Genomic DNA, 12,331 nt, shown 5'->3' with positions numbered 1-12,331 from the left:
CAACATGTCCCACCTTCCTGGTCTAACATTTACATGTAGAGGATAGAATAGGATTTAGATACAGGTATAGATTTAAAGGTGATGACTCTAGAACTTTTTCTTCTCCGTCTCTCATTTCTTTCCCTCCTAATTACTCCTTAACAAAACAGAGAGGCCCCATTCTCCCTTAGCTGAGTATTTAGTAATGATGTGTAATCACTTCTTGCTGACTGTTTTTTTAATGCACTTGGACATTTTCTACAGTTGGCTGTCTCATTTAAAAAATGGCTAAAAGAGACAATTCACCCAGAGCCCTGTTGCAGGCAGGGTGGTAGTGGTGGTGCTGGTGGTGTTTAATGCCTTCTTGAAAGTCATCTATATTTTGGGGTGAGTCATAAAAATTGTTTGTCCCATGCTGTTCATTTTATGAACAATAGGTTAGTTTTATACTTTTATTGTGTCTGATTTGGGGGCCACTTACAAATGAACAATGGACAAAGAACAATATGACCAAAGACCCAGATTCTAGTCTAGCCGTGTATCCTTAAAAAAGATATTTATCTTTTCATGTCTCAGTTTCTTGTTCTGTCATAAAGGTCATGCCTTTTCTGTATATTGAAGAGGAGTTTTTGGCAGATTAAATGAATTGTCAGAATATTTTGAAAATCTAGAATGGTGGCTGCATTATATAGAGGCATTTAAGGAAGGGGGAAGTAAATTGATGACCCATGAGATTATATAAGCCCTAAACTTCAAGCCTCTGAGGATCCCATGTTGATGCTCCCCTTTGGCTGGACCTGCAGGAGCAGCGGTAGGGCCAGTGTCCTGCCCTGTTCGCGGGAGACTGAATTTACAGCTCTCATATCTGCCTGTTGCTCCAAGCATGCCACTCTCTTTCACAGCTGAGGGTTTGAGAAATAGTGTCTTCACCCTCAGTGTCTCTCTGTCTGAAGTCATCCTTCAAGACCCCACCCAAGAGCAACTTCTGTGAAGTCTCCCCAATGTTTCTGAAGCTGAATTTGGAGCTTCTCTCTGAAAATGAATGTAGTGTAGTGTTTAAGAGGAGGCGCCCTGGAGCCAGGTCTGCCTGGGTTCAGTTCTTGACCATAGCACTTAATAGGTATGACTGTGGGCGAGTTGCTTAAACTTCCTGTGCCTCACTACCCTCATCCTATAACATGGGAATGATGATAATATCACCTGATAAGACTGCTGTGAGGCTCTTCAACAGAGACTGATACATAGTAAGCCCTTGATAAGTGTTGTTGTTTACTTATTTATTCTTATTGAATATTATAATTATCTTTTATCACCGTTACTTCCTTCATACTTACATAAGACTTTGTACATAATCTCTAATGTAGCACTTGTCACTTTCATTGTAGTTATTTTTTTAGACCTGAAACTTCTTGAAAACATGGATACTATTTTATTCATCTTTGCTTATAACACTCTGTGTGTCATCCATTCAGTGCTCAAAAATGTTTTTTTGTGGCATCTTCCAAATCCCCCCAGCCATTGCCCCCTCTGACTGAATAGGTGTGACTTTGAGGCAGAGCTGCCGTGGCACGTACCTTTTTATTTCCTTCGGAGCAGAAAGAGTTTATGGCTAGAGCTGTAATCCTTGCTCTCAACAAGCTGTAATCCTTGTCCAACACCATACTTACATCCGACTTGGTGACCCTCCAGAATTTCCCAGACCCTGTGCTTACTTAGCACCTAACTGCTCAGGGTGCTGCACAAGGTCATCTGTGAGAATTACTTAACATTGCCCTACTTCTCTCTGGGAGATGAGAATCATAAAGGAACTACCAAACACGGCCATACCCATGCAGCAGAGGAAAACTGGTAAAGCAATAAGTGACTGCGCCATTAGGAGTTCATGTCATAGCTCTGAGAGTAGAAAGGCCAGACCCAGACCAATGTCACCACTCTGTAGAGCTTTCTTTCGGTACCCAAGTAGAGAGCACGACACTCCCTTCTGGGCCCCACGCTGCAGTTGGTGTGCACCTGTCCATGGCGCTTCATTGTGGAGTATTAGTGATGCTGTGTGCCTTGTCTCCTCTCTCTGAACATAGTTGCCTGCCCTTGCCCCACCCAGCCAGTAGGGTAGGCCTTCAGTAAATGTTTATGGCTATTGGAACTTTTGATATCCCAGAACCCACACTAAGTACTTTTATTTTTATATTTTTAATTTTTAAAATTTATTTTATTTATTTATTTTTGGCTATGTTGGGTCTTTGTTGCTGCGTGCAGGCTTTCTTTACTTGCGGCGAGTGGGGGCTACTCTTCGTTGTGGTGTGTGGGCTTCTTATTGCGGTGGCTTCTCTTGTTGCAGAGCACGGGCTCTAGGCACACAGGCTTCAGTAGTTGCAGCACGCAGGCTCTCTAGTTGTGGCGCACGGGCTTAGTTGCTCCGCGGCATGTGGGATCTTCCCGGGCCAGGGCTTGAACCCATGTCCCCTGCATTGGGAGGTGGATTCTTAATCACTGTGCCACCAGGGAAGTCCCCACACTAAGTACTTTTAATCACAAATAAAAACTTTGCAGCATAGATATTATTGTTCCCCATTTTGCAGACATGGAAACCGAGACTTATCAAGAGGTTAAGTGAAACTTGTCTAGAGTCAGATAGCCAGGAAGTGATAAGGCTGTGCTCCAGGTGCAGCTGTGTCTAGCTCTTAGGTTCTGAACCACAGCATGGCGCCGCTCCTCCAGTGTAAACATACACTCCCCGAACTGCTAACTGACTTGTGGGACTATTCCTCCTATCATCGCTGACCTTTAAGAGGCTGGGTTGGCTGGCAGGCTCGCACCCACCTCCTCCCAGGCGCTCTGTCATTCTGCTGGGAGATGAGTTGCGGGCTGCCTGAGCCAAGCCACTTTCATTGATCCCAGGTGGCGAGGAGAGAAGTTGGGAACACACTTCCTTTCTGTTCTTCCCCACACACCCATCTCTCCATCGGTCTGGTGTGGCTCTTCAAGACTGTGGTGGTGCTGAAGCATCTAGACAGTCTTGGGTCACGTGGGTCTCTGACTGCTCAGGGCTGGTCTCTTGGGTCCCTGTCTCATCAGGCCAGGAGCCTTCACACCTGCTGGGTGCTGCCGACCTCTGAAGTGGCTACTCTTCTAAGTGTTCACTAAGTGGGTGAAGAAATACGTTACCCTAGTGGGAGGGGAAGGCTAATCCTCCCTGTATTTGTTTACTTCTCAAAAAACTTGAACAACAGGTTTAACTTAGCTCTATGCCATTTTAATGCAAATTTAATACAGGTATAGTTACGGCACTCCTTTTTGTTTTATATGCCAGCTGGCAAAAAATCTGTTGTGAGTAAGAATGCCTGTGGTGTGACTTAGTATCTGTGAGCTCCGGAGGCTCCGTGCTCTCCCTGGAGGCCATGTCGCCGAGACAACCTTCTCACGCACCTTTCTCACATTAAGTCAGCAGAACTGTCCAGCACACTCCAGACAGGATTCTTCAGTGCAGCGATTTCCAAACTTCTTGAATTTTGAGACTCATTGGAAGGAACTTGTTAGAAACACAGTATCTGGATCTTAATCCAAACTTAGTGGATCAGCATCTTCATGGGAGGGGCCTGGGAATTTGTATTTTTACAAATTCCTCGGGTGATTCTTAAAAATTGGTCAAGTTTAGAAAGCATTGCTTTAGTGCAGCGAAAAGCATTTTTTTAGTGCAAAAAAAGCATTGCTTTAGTGCTTAACTACAGGTGGTAAGAGTGATAAGACCACAGACTGTAGGAGGCAATGACAGAAATGTGGATAACAAATTCAGTTATGTGGGATAACTGAATTCCTTCTGTCTGGTCTTGCTCTCTGACTAAGGGATACCTCACTATCTGGGGGGAGTTCCTTCCGATTTTAGTGCCCAGTGATTTATGTACTATTCCTCTCTTGCTTTTCTGGCCACCTTCGAGGTCTAGCTGTCGAATTTCAGTAAACTTTTGGTTCACTAAATTTCTCTCCCTGGGTGTTTCAGCTCCTGCTAATGTAAAGACCCATTCCCCACTCATTCTCCGATTTCCACCCAAGCACGTGTGTCTCGTTGATTTATTGTTCTTTCACTGCCTTCATTTTACCAATTCATTCAGTCACTCATTCAATAAGTGTCTATTGTGCGGGGCTGCAGGCGGGCTACAGAGATAAACAAGACACAGGCCCTGCCCTCAAGTGCACAGTCTAGTAGGGACATAGATGTGTAAACAAATAATTAAAATACCAGTGATGTGCTGAGTGCTATCACAGAAGTGTGTGCAGAGTTGTAGGGGCACCAGGAGGAAGTAACAATTGGTGGCAAGTGTCACAGAGGAGGTGACTTTTGAGCAGGGTCTTGTACTCAGAGAAAAGGGAGGGGGCATTTGTAAGTTATATCACCATAGTCCTCACTTCTCCTTGCAGTGCATCTTCTCCTAGGGCTCTTCACTGTCTTTGCTCGTTTATGGAACAAATGGAGCTAATTGGCATGGCTGAATCAGACTCTCTTTATTGACCTTTTTCAAAACCCGAGATGGTTGGTGGTTGAGTAATCTCCATGATACCAAGTCTAGCAGTTTGTCCCACGATCATTTACCGACAGTGAATGGTTGATACTCTAAACACTGAAGAAAGCTTTTAAAGGCCTTTTTCACTTTATCAGATGTGTTCTGAGCCAGCAGAAGTGGTCTTTGTGCTTTTCAGGGAGTGGCATGTGTGCGCGCGTGTGTACGCACGCGTGTGTGCGTGTGTGTGTGTGTGTGTGCGTGGTAGAGGTAGGGGAGCTTGTGAGTGGGGAATGGGACAGGAGAATGCTTGTTTCTTTTGCAATAAAAGACATGATTTCCTGTTTCTCAGGAATGTTTCCTTGGTAGGCTCCCACATCTCTATTAGTTTTGTGTGTTATTAGAGATTACCTAAACTCTGCAGTTTGCTGATTTGACAAGGCTTGGTTTTGATTTCCAAAAATGCACTGTGGGTTTTTCTTACTTCACTAGGAAAACAGAGATGAAGGGCCATTGTGATTAAATTTGTATAGTCTAGTAAGTAGTCATGATTGCAGTTTTAAAATGTTTGTTTCTTGAAATAATGGATGCTCATTGTAGAAAACTTATAAAGTACAGGCAAGCAAAATTGCAAAGAAGCTAAAACCAATCCATAATCTTGCAGGCCATAACTAACCACTCAATATTTTGGTGTATAAAAATCCAGAATTTTTTCTGTGCATATACATGTATGTATAAAAATGTTGTTATTCCAGAAATTGAATATACTGTGTAAACTGATTAGTATCTTGCCTTTTTTCCTGTTATATAATTTAACCATCTTATTATGTTAACAAATATATATCTACAGAACTATTCATTCTTAATGAAAAAAACTTTATTGTCAAGATTATACAAGTTGTTCAGGCTTTTTTTTTTTTAATCAAACTCTGTTAAAGTATATAAAACAAATGAAAATCCCCCATAATCTCATTCCCCTAAGGATAAACATTTAATATATGTATATGTATATATATATATATATAGCCTTCTAGACTATTTTCTTTATATATGCAAACATTTCTATTACCTTTTTGTTTTTAAAAAATTAGTTCCTATTATACCTAGTGTTCTGCAACTTGCCTTTTACCCTTAATATATTTTTTTAAAGTTTTTTTAATATTTTTATTTAGTTAGTTATTTGGTTGTGCCAGGTCTCAAGTTTTGGCTTGCCGGTTCCCCAGTTGCGGCACATGGGCTCCTTAAGGTGGGCTCCTTTGTTGTGGCACGTGGGCTCCTTAGTTGTGGCAGGGGGGCTCCCTAGTTGTGGCTCATCGGCTCCTTAGTTGTGGCATGTGAACTCTTAGCCACAGTGTACATGTGGGATCCAGTTCCCTGACCAGGGATCGAACCTGGGTCCCTTGCATTGGGAGTGTGGAGTCTCAACCACTGCGCCACCAGGGAAGTCCCCCCTTAATACATTTTAGAGAGCTTCCTGTGCCAGTACATTTGGAATACCTGCATAATATTATGTGGATCAGGGTTTCTTGTCCTCAACACTACTGACATTTTAGACTGGTTAATTCTTTGTCATGGGCCTGTCCTGTGCATTGCAGGATGCTTAGCAGCATCCTGGCCTCTATCTTTTAGATGCTAGTAGCATCCCTTCCTCTAGTTATGACAAAAATGTCTCCAGACGTTGTCAGTTGTCCCCTGGAGGGCAAAGTCATTCCTAGTTGAAAGCCACTGATACAGATGGTCTATAATGTAAGCATCTAGAGACCTTGCAGTTTTTCCATGACAAAGAATGGGTCAGGGAATATTCCTATACTGATTTTTGTGCACCTCTGTGAATTTTATCGTTGAATAAATTCCTAGAAGTGCAGTTGGTGAATCAGAATTTTGATAGAAATTGCCAAATTATTCCAGAGATTGTATCGATTTATTTTTCAACTATATCCTGATGGTTCCAAATCAATATCTCTTTCTGAAGTTCTAGATTCATGTAGCCAACTGTTGATTGGACATCTCCTCCTGTGTGTCTCATAGCCCTTTCCTAAGCTCAACTCTCATCTTCTTCAACCCACCAAACATGCACTTCTTGCTGTATTTCTCTGTCAGAGAATATCATGACCATCTGCCTGGTTGCTCAAGCCAAAAACCTTCTCCATCCTACACTGAACCAGTCATCAAATCCTATCTAGTCTTCCTCCCTAATGTCTCTCTTAATCCATTCACTTCTTTTCATCCCTTCTACCTCTATCTTTAATTTAAGCTACTAGCCCAGATCACTGTAGTAGCACTGGGGCAAGAACTAGCCTCTCTGGCTTTTACCCTTGGTTCCACGCTCCTCAGGAAGAATAAACTTGCTGCACTCTGTGATATGCAAGTGTTACTCCCCTGCTTAAGCCTTTCGGTGAGCCCTGCTGCCTCTCCGCCATCTGCTCCATCAGTCAGATGCTGAGGCCAACACATCTAATGTTCATCAACCATGATTTCAAATCTCTGTATCCATCAGAATAGGCTTTTTTCTCCCCACCACATATATTTATTCACCAGATATATTTATTCCCCCAGCTTTGAATTACTCACTGTCCCTTAAATGTCCCTTTGTTCTCCTGCTGCATTTCCTGGTCCTTTTAACCATGCTCTCTGCCCATCCATTTTCTACCCTTTCTTTAGGACCAAGCATATTTCTTGAACTCTTCAGCCACAGAGTTTCTCCTCTATTAATCAGTTTTATCCTTTTTGCATTTATTGTATACGTACTTTTTCATTTAACCTTGTGGAAAAGACATACATGAATAGAAATAATACAAACCAGTGAAACAAGTGGAGAGGATATGGGAATTCCAGCTCCAAGTTCCAGCACAGATCCTAGGGTGCAAACGTGCATTTCAAAAATCCCATCCCAGTGTGTGAACCTTGACTTCTCCCCTTAACTGGACTTTTGATTTTTATGTGGTTCTGTAGAGCAATGTAATTGAATACCTCCCAAGTCAATTGCATTCATTTGGTCAAACTAAATCCTTGGAGAGAAGTTCATTTGTCTGCCAGCCTTGCCATGTTCCATTTTGTATATCTTAAATACCACGGAAACAAGGGTGCCCTAGGAACTTGGGAATCTCTGACATGGAATGCAGCATACTGCTCTGCTAGATTGGTGTAGGGACAAGCCCTGCAATTTTCCACAAGAAGTCAACTCCAATCCTGTGGGAAATCACACATAGCAAAATCCTTGGCAAAGAACTATACATTTTTTTCCTACTCTCTATGTAGTAATTCTGTAACACTCTGTAATTAATTTTATTTCTACAGTGAACAACCACAGAGTAAGAATAATGCATAACCTGTTTCTGTTCTTGCTATTTTAGGGGACATCACACAGAAGGGATATGAAAAGAAAAGATCAAAACTCCTGTCTCCTTACATCCCGCAGACACAAGGTAGGCAATGAGAAGTGGCTTAAACCTTTTCAGTAAGAATGCTGTCTTACAGGAGACCTGTCTTTTTTGTTGGTTCCTGTTTTTTCCCTCCCTCACCAGGGAAGAGAAAAAACAGAAGGAAGGAAAGGAGGAAATGAATCTTAATTGAGCATCTGCTGTGTGGTAGGCACTTTTAAAATACCCAACGTCATCAAATCATTTATACAGAACTTGAGTGGTAGTGTGTCTATGCGTAGCTGACATGATTCAATGGCAGAAAATTCCAGGTTATGGAAAAACTGCATCTTTTTAATGCCTGAGCATGAACTGTAATGGAGAGGAGCAAGTGGGGCAAAGATAAGGAGGAGGGACAGATTTAGTTTGCAAGGCAACCCAAGGATTGCAGTCCCTGAGCATTTGGGGGTAAGAACCCTAAATAAACTTTTAAACTATTTCACAGCCTGACTTATTCCTTCTGCAAAGAGACTGGCGTGTTCTTTGTATATCAGAAAGTTCTGAGTCACTTCTGTGCTTAATTCCAGGCGGGTTGCTGGAACCTTTGCCTCTAGGCAAGGCTGTCTGTTTCTAAGTCATCATATTTTTAAAGTTACTCAGCCTCCAGGATTTCCTTTGATAGCCTGTTTCTATTTAATCACTTTTACTATAAAGAGTTTTTTCTTTATTTCTAACTTCCCCCCTGCAGTCAGTCAGAGTCCATTTCCACAAGACTGTGTTTTGTGGAACTAATAATTGCTTTTATTTCTGGATTATAATCCTTTGAGGGCTTTGGATCCCCCATGGTTCTAATATCAAGCCTTGCACAAGGTTTATAGTCTGTAAATATTTGTTGAATGGATAATGGAATAAATAAATGAGCAATGATGGTATACCAATCGATTTCACTGACGTCCTTGTTTTATTTCCTGCATCATTCTTGGAAATTCCTCCCTGCAGAAACTAGTAGGTCAATTCAGTGATAGCCAGTTTAAAATATCTTAATGAACAGATGGATGTGGAAATGAATTGAGAGAAAAGGGTGGAAATCAGGCCAGTGACAGCTAATGAAAAGCCAGCTTTTGCTGAACAAGGCATGACAGAAAAGGGGAGTCCTCTGATTGGCTGCTTAATTATGGATCTGGTCCATGCCTCTGTAGGCCCAGAGATTTACTGTAGTCACTTTGTGCAAAAGCAATCAGATCCTGAGAAAATAACTCAGTAAGGAATGTAACTATAAAAAGGACCATGATCTGTCTCATATCTGTTGTCAGGCTACAAAGAAACCAAATCATGTTCAAAAACCAGTTTATCAATTTACTATGAGAAACCACTGAGACACATTCAAGTCTGTGTGGTCAGCACATTCTTGCCCCACGGGCCGGCCTATGAGAGGAGCTTGATCACACATAGAAGGTTGCTTAGTGAGAATGGATATGACGGAGCAGACATTTAGTTGCAGCAGGCCAAGAGAATGTGACATAGCATCTCACAGTAGGGATGGTCTTGCATGTGACCTCATGGGGGAAATAGAAGCCATTTGATGGCATCTCCTTCCCGCTATTAGACTAACTCACCACATCAGTGCCCATCATGTTTATCACCTCCTCCCTTCTGGTTGAAGAGGTGATCTGTCCCTCCTAACCAAGGGCAGTCCTTTCACCTGGGCTTTTGATCCCATCTCCTCCTCCCTCTTCAGAAACCTTTTACTATCATCCCGTGACACCAAGGACAGGGCAGTGGGAGTGGGCCACCCCAGTGCAGGCAGTGAGGGGTGCAGTATCTATAGAAATTTTAAAAGCAGTAATAAAACCAACAAAAAAGTTGGTCGGCTTTTTCTTATCACCATGGATAGCAATTCTAAATGCTGTAAGTAGTAAAATCTCCTCCCGCTGAGTCAGACAGCTGCACTGCCCCCTCGGTATGCCACTGCAGTCAGCTCCCTGTCTCTCTTGTACTGTCACTCTCTCCCTCTCAACCAGATTATTCCCCCAGACGTTGATCATACTCATTACTATTCTTTTTTAAAAAAAATCCTCCCTTGGGAATTCCCTGGTGGTCCAGTGGTTAGGACTCGGCACTGTCACTGCTGGGGCCCAGGTTCGATCCCTGGTCAGGGAACTAAGATCCTGCAAGCTGTGTGGCATGGCCAAAAAAAAAATCCTCCCTTGTCGACCACTTCCATCTCTACCCTGTCTGTCTCCCCTTTATGATCAGACTGCTGAGAACTGTCTATATTTACTATCCCTGTTTTCTCAACACCTTCTCACTTCTCAGCCCATTCCAGTCCCTTCTGAAGCTGCCATAAGTGATATCTCAGTACTATTTGCCACTCTGCCTCTTGAGACACTCTCCTCATTTTCTTACTCCTCTCTTCATGTTGCTCCTAGTCATCTTTGCAGGCTCCTTCTCCTCTGTTAAATGTTGGAATTCCCAAGGCAAGACCTCAAGCCCACCTGACATCTCACTCTATATCAGTGGTTCTCACATTTTAGCCTACATCAGAATCACTAGAGGACTTGTTCATATACAGATTGCAGGACCCTGTTCTCAGAGGTCCAGGTTGGGGTTCGAGAATTTGCATTTCTGTCAAGTTCCCAGGTGATGGTTGCTGGTATGGAGAACCAATGCCCTGTCTCCCTAGAGCTTTTCAAGGGAGACTTTTCTTAGTGGTAAAAAGTCTCTCAATTTGTGTTTGTCACTTTCTTTTCCCACCTTTGTTCTTGAATCTATTCATGTCTTTCCCAGAAATGGATTGTTTGTAGGGCTGGGTTATATTGTATGGATTCTGTAGCAAAAGAAGTGATTACACCTTGACATTTTTACCCCGTTTGTCTTTGTAGATTTTGAAGAAGGCATTTAGTTTGATTTTTTTTTAATGGCATTGGATTTAATGCAGATTTTAAACTTACTGAATTGTATTAATGCTTTATATAGGATTAAATGAAATGAAAGTCATTTTAACACTTTTAGTAGGAGTTTCCTACTTACTTCTAGAGGGATTCAACCTCTTTCAAACTCTTTCTGTTACCTTGTTAGATTTCATTTCCTCCAGTTGTGAGGTGTGCTTCATTGTGAGGGTGGCTCCTTGAGTGTAGTATATAAAAGTAACATTCTCCACCAGTCTCTCTCGAAAGAAAAAAGTAATACTGCTTGCAGCATTGTACTACTAGAACAATTACATGCACGTGCTTATCTAAAAATTTAGTGAGTGGTTTTCCATACAGAATTGCTTTGGAGTTATCTTAGGTCGCATATTTATGTATATTTTAGATTTCTTTTCTCAAATGTTACATAAATCTTTAAAATAAGACCTTCAGAAAAAAATTAACAATGTAACAGGGAAAATGGGGAAATATGGAAGAGAACACATGGTTGAGGAAAATACTTAGTGGAAATTGAGTAAGGACAATTTGGGGTAATAATAAACATAGCTTAGTTCACTAACATCACAGGGGTTAGATTCTAAACTTACTGTATGACAAAAATCTGATGTCTCAAAATTACCCTTGGAAATCACTTAAACCTGTCAACATTGGAACTGATTGTTGTTTCTTTAGTTTCTACAAAACCCAAACTTTATCTGGTACTTAAGGGCATGCCATATGAAATTCATATCTTGATAAAGGGCATCAGGGCCGCAAGATGTTCTCACTATGAGAGGCAAGGGAGAAATGAGGATGTGGCAGGTTCATATCTCCTCGTTCTGAGCCATATGCTCTTTGAAAGGAATGACCCATAGAACATCTTTCAGTGGCTTGGAAGCTATGAGAGCCTGGATATAAAGCTTCCCACACACCTCAGTTATTAGCAGCTTTGCAAGGAGAAGAGGCCAGAAATTAACTCTCTTTTGTCAAGGCCCAAAGAATTGATTATTCAAACCACATACACTCTTAACTCCTCTGTAAATTAGTCGCTCTTGGCCACTCTTGGATTTAGAAGAAAATGGAAGGTTTTGTGCAGGGAGACAACTTCCTGTAGTCTAATCCTTAAGATGTTTTGCATACAAGTAACTGATTAATTCCAAACAGCTTTAATAGAAAAGAGTTTATTCTAATGATACCGGGGTTGCTGACAGAACCTCAGGTCAGCACGTATTTACTATGTGCTTTCTGTGCTCCAAGTACTGTTAAGACATCAGGAGGCAGCCAGCATTGGACAAGACTGCCTGGGACCCCCTGGCTTGCTCCCTCAGTCTACTAGGGGTTTGCTCAGCTACAACTAACACTAAGAAGGCTTCCTTGACCAGCCTTATCACAAACAGTCCCCACTCGCATGACCTGCACTGCATTTATAAAAGGCTCTCTCTGACTGTCCCGTAGATTATGGTTTGTTCGTGTGTCTTATTCCCCTACTGGACTCTTAAAGTCTTTATAATCAGGAACATTCTTTTTTTATTATTATTTCTTCATGTCCCCAGTTTCTAGCATTAGTACCTGACACATAGTAGAATTCTAT

The 12,331-nt window shown here is 41.9% G+C and overlaps 1 protein-coding gene and 1 non-coding gene across 2 annotated transcripts in view; both read left to right on the top strand.

Moving 5' to 3' along the window:
- DIP2B (disco interacting protein 2 homolog B) overlaps window positions 1-12,331 on the top strand; it is a 239,676-nt gene that overhangs the window by 112,719 nt on the left and 114,626 nt on the right. Inside the window, exon 2 of the mRNA XM_065887981.1 lies at window positions 7,829-7,900. Coding sequence (XP_065744053.1) covers window positions 7,829-7,900 — 72 coding nt within the window. The remainder of the gene's footprint in view (window positions 1-7,828; window positions 7,901-12,331) is intronic.
- On the top strand, window positions 9,923-9,994 carry TRNAD-GUC (transfer RNA aspartic acid (anticodon GUC)). The gene has a single exon. It is a non-coding gene; the product is annotated as a tRNA-Asp (tRNA).

The sequence above is a fragment of the Phocoena phocoena genome, chromosome 11 (assembly GCF_963924675.1).
Source record: "Phocoena phocoena chromosome 11, mPhoPho1.1, whole genome shotgun sequence".
NCBI classification, from domain to species: domain Eukaryota; kingdom Metazoa; phylum Chordata; class Mammalia; order Artiodactyla; family Phocoenidae; genus Phocoena; species Phocoena phocoena.
The sequence above is the reverse complement of the archived record's forward strand: the minus strand, read 5'-3'. Positions and strand labels throughout refer to the sequence as shown.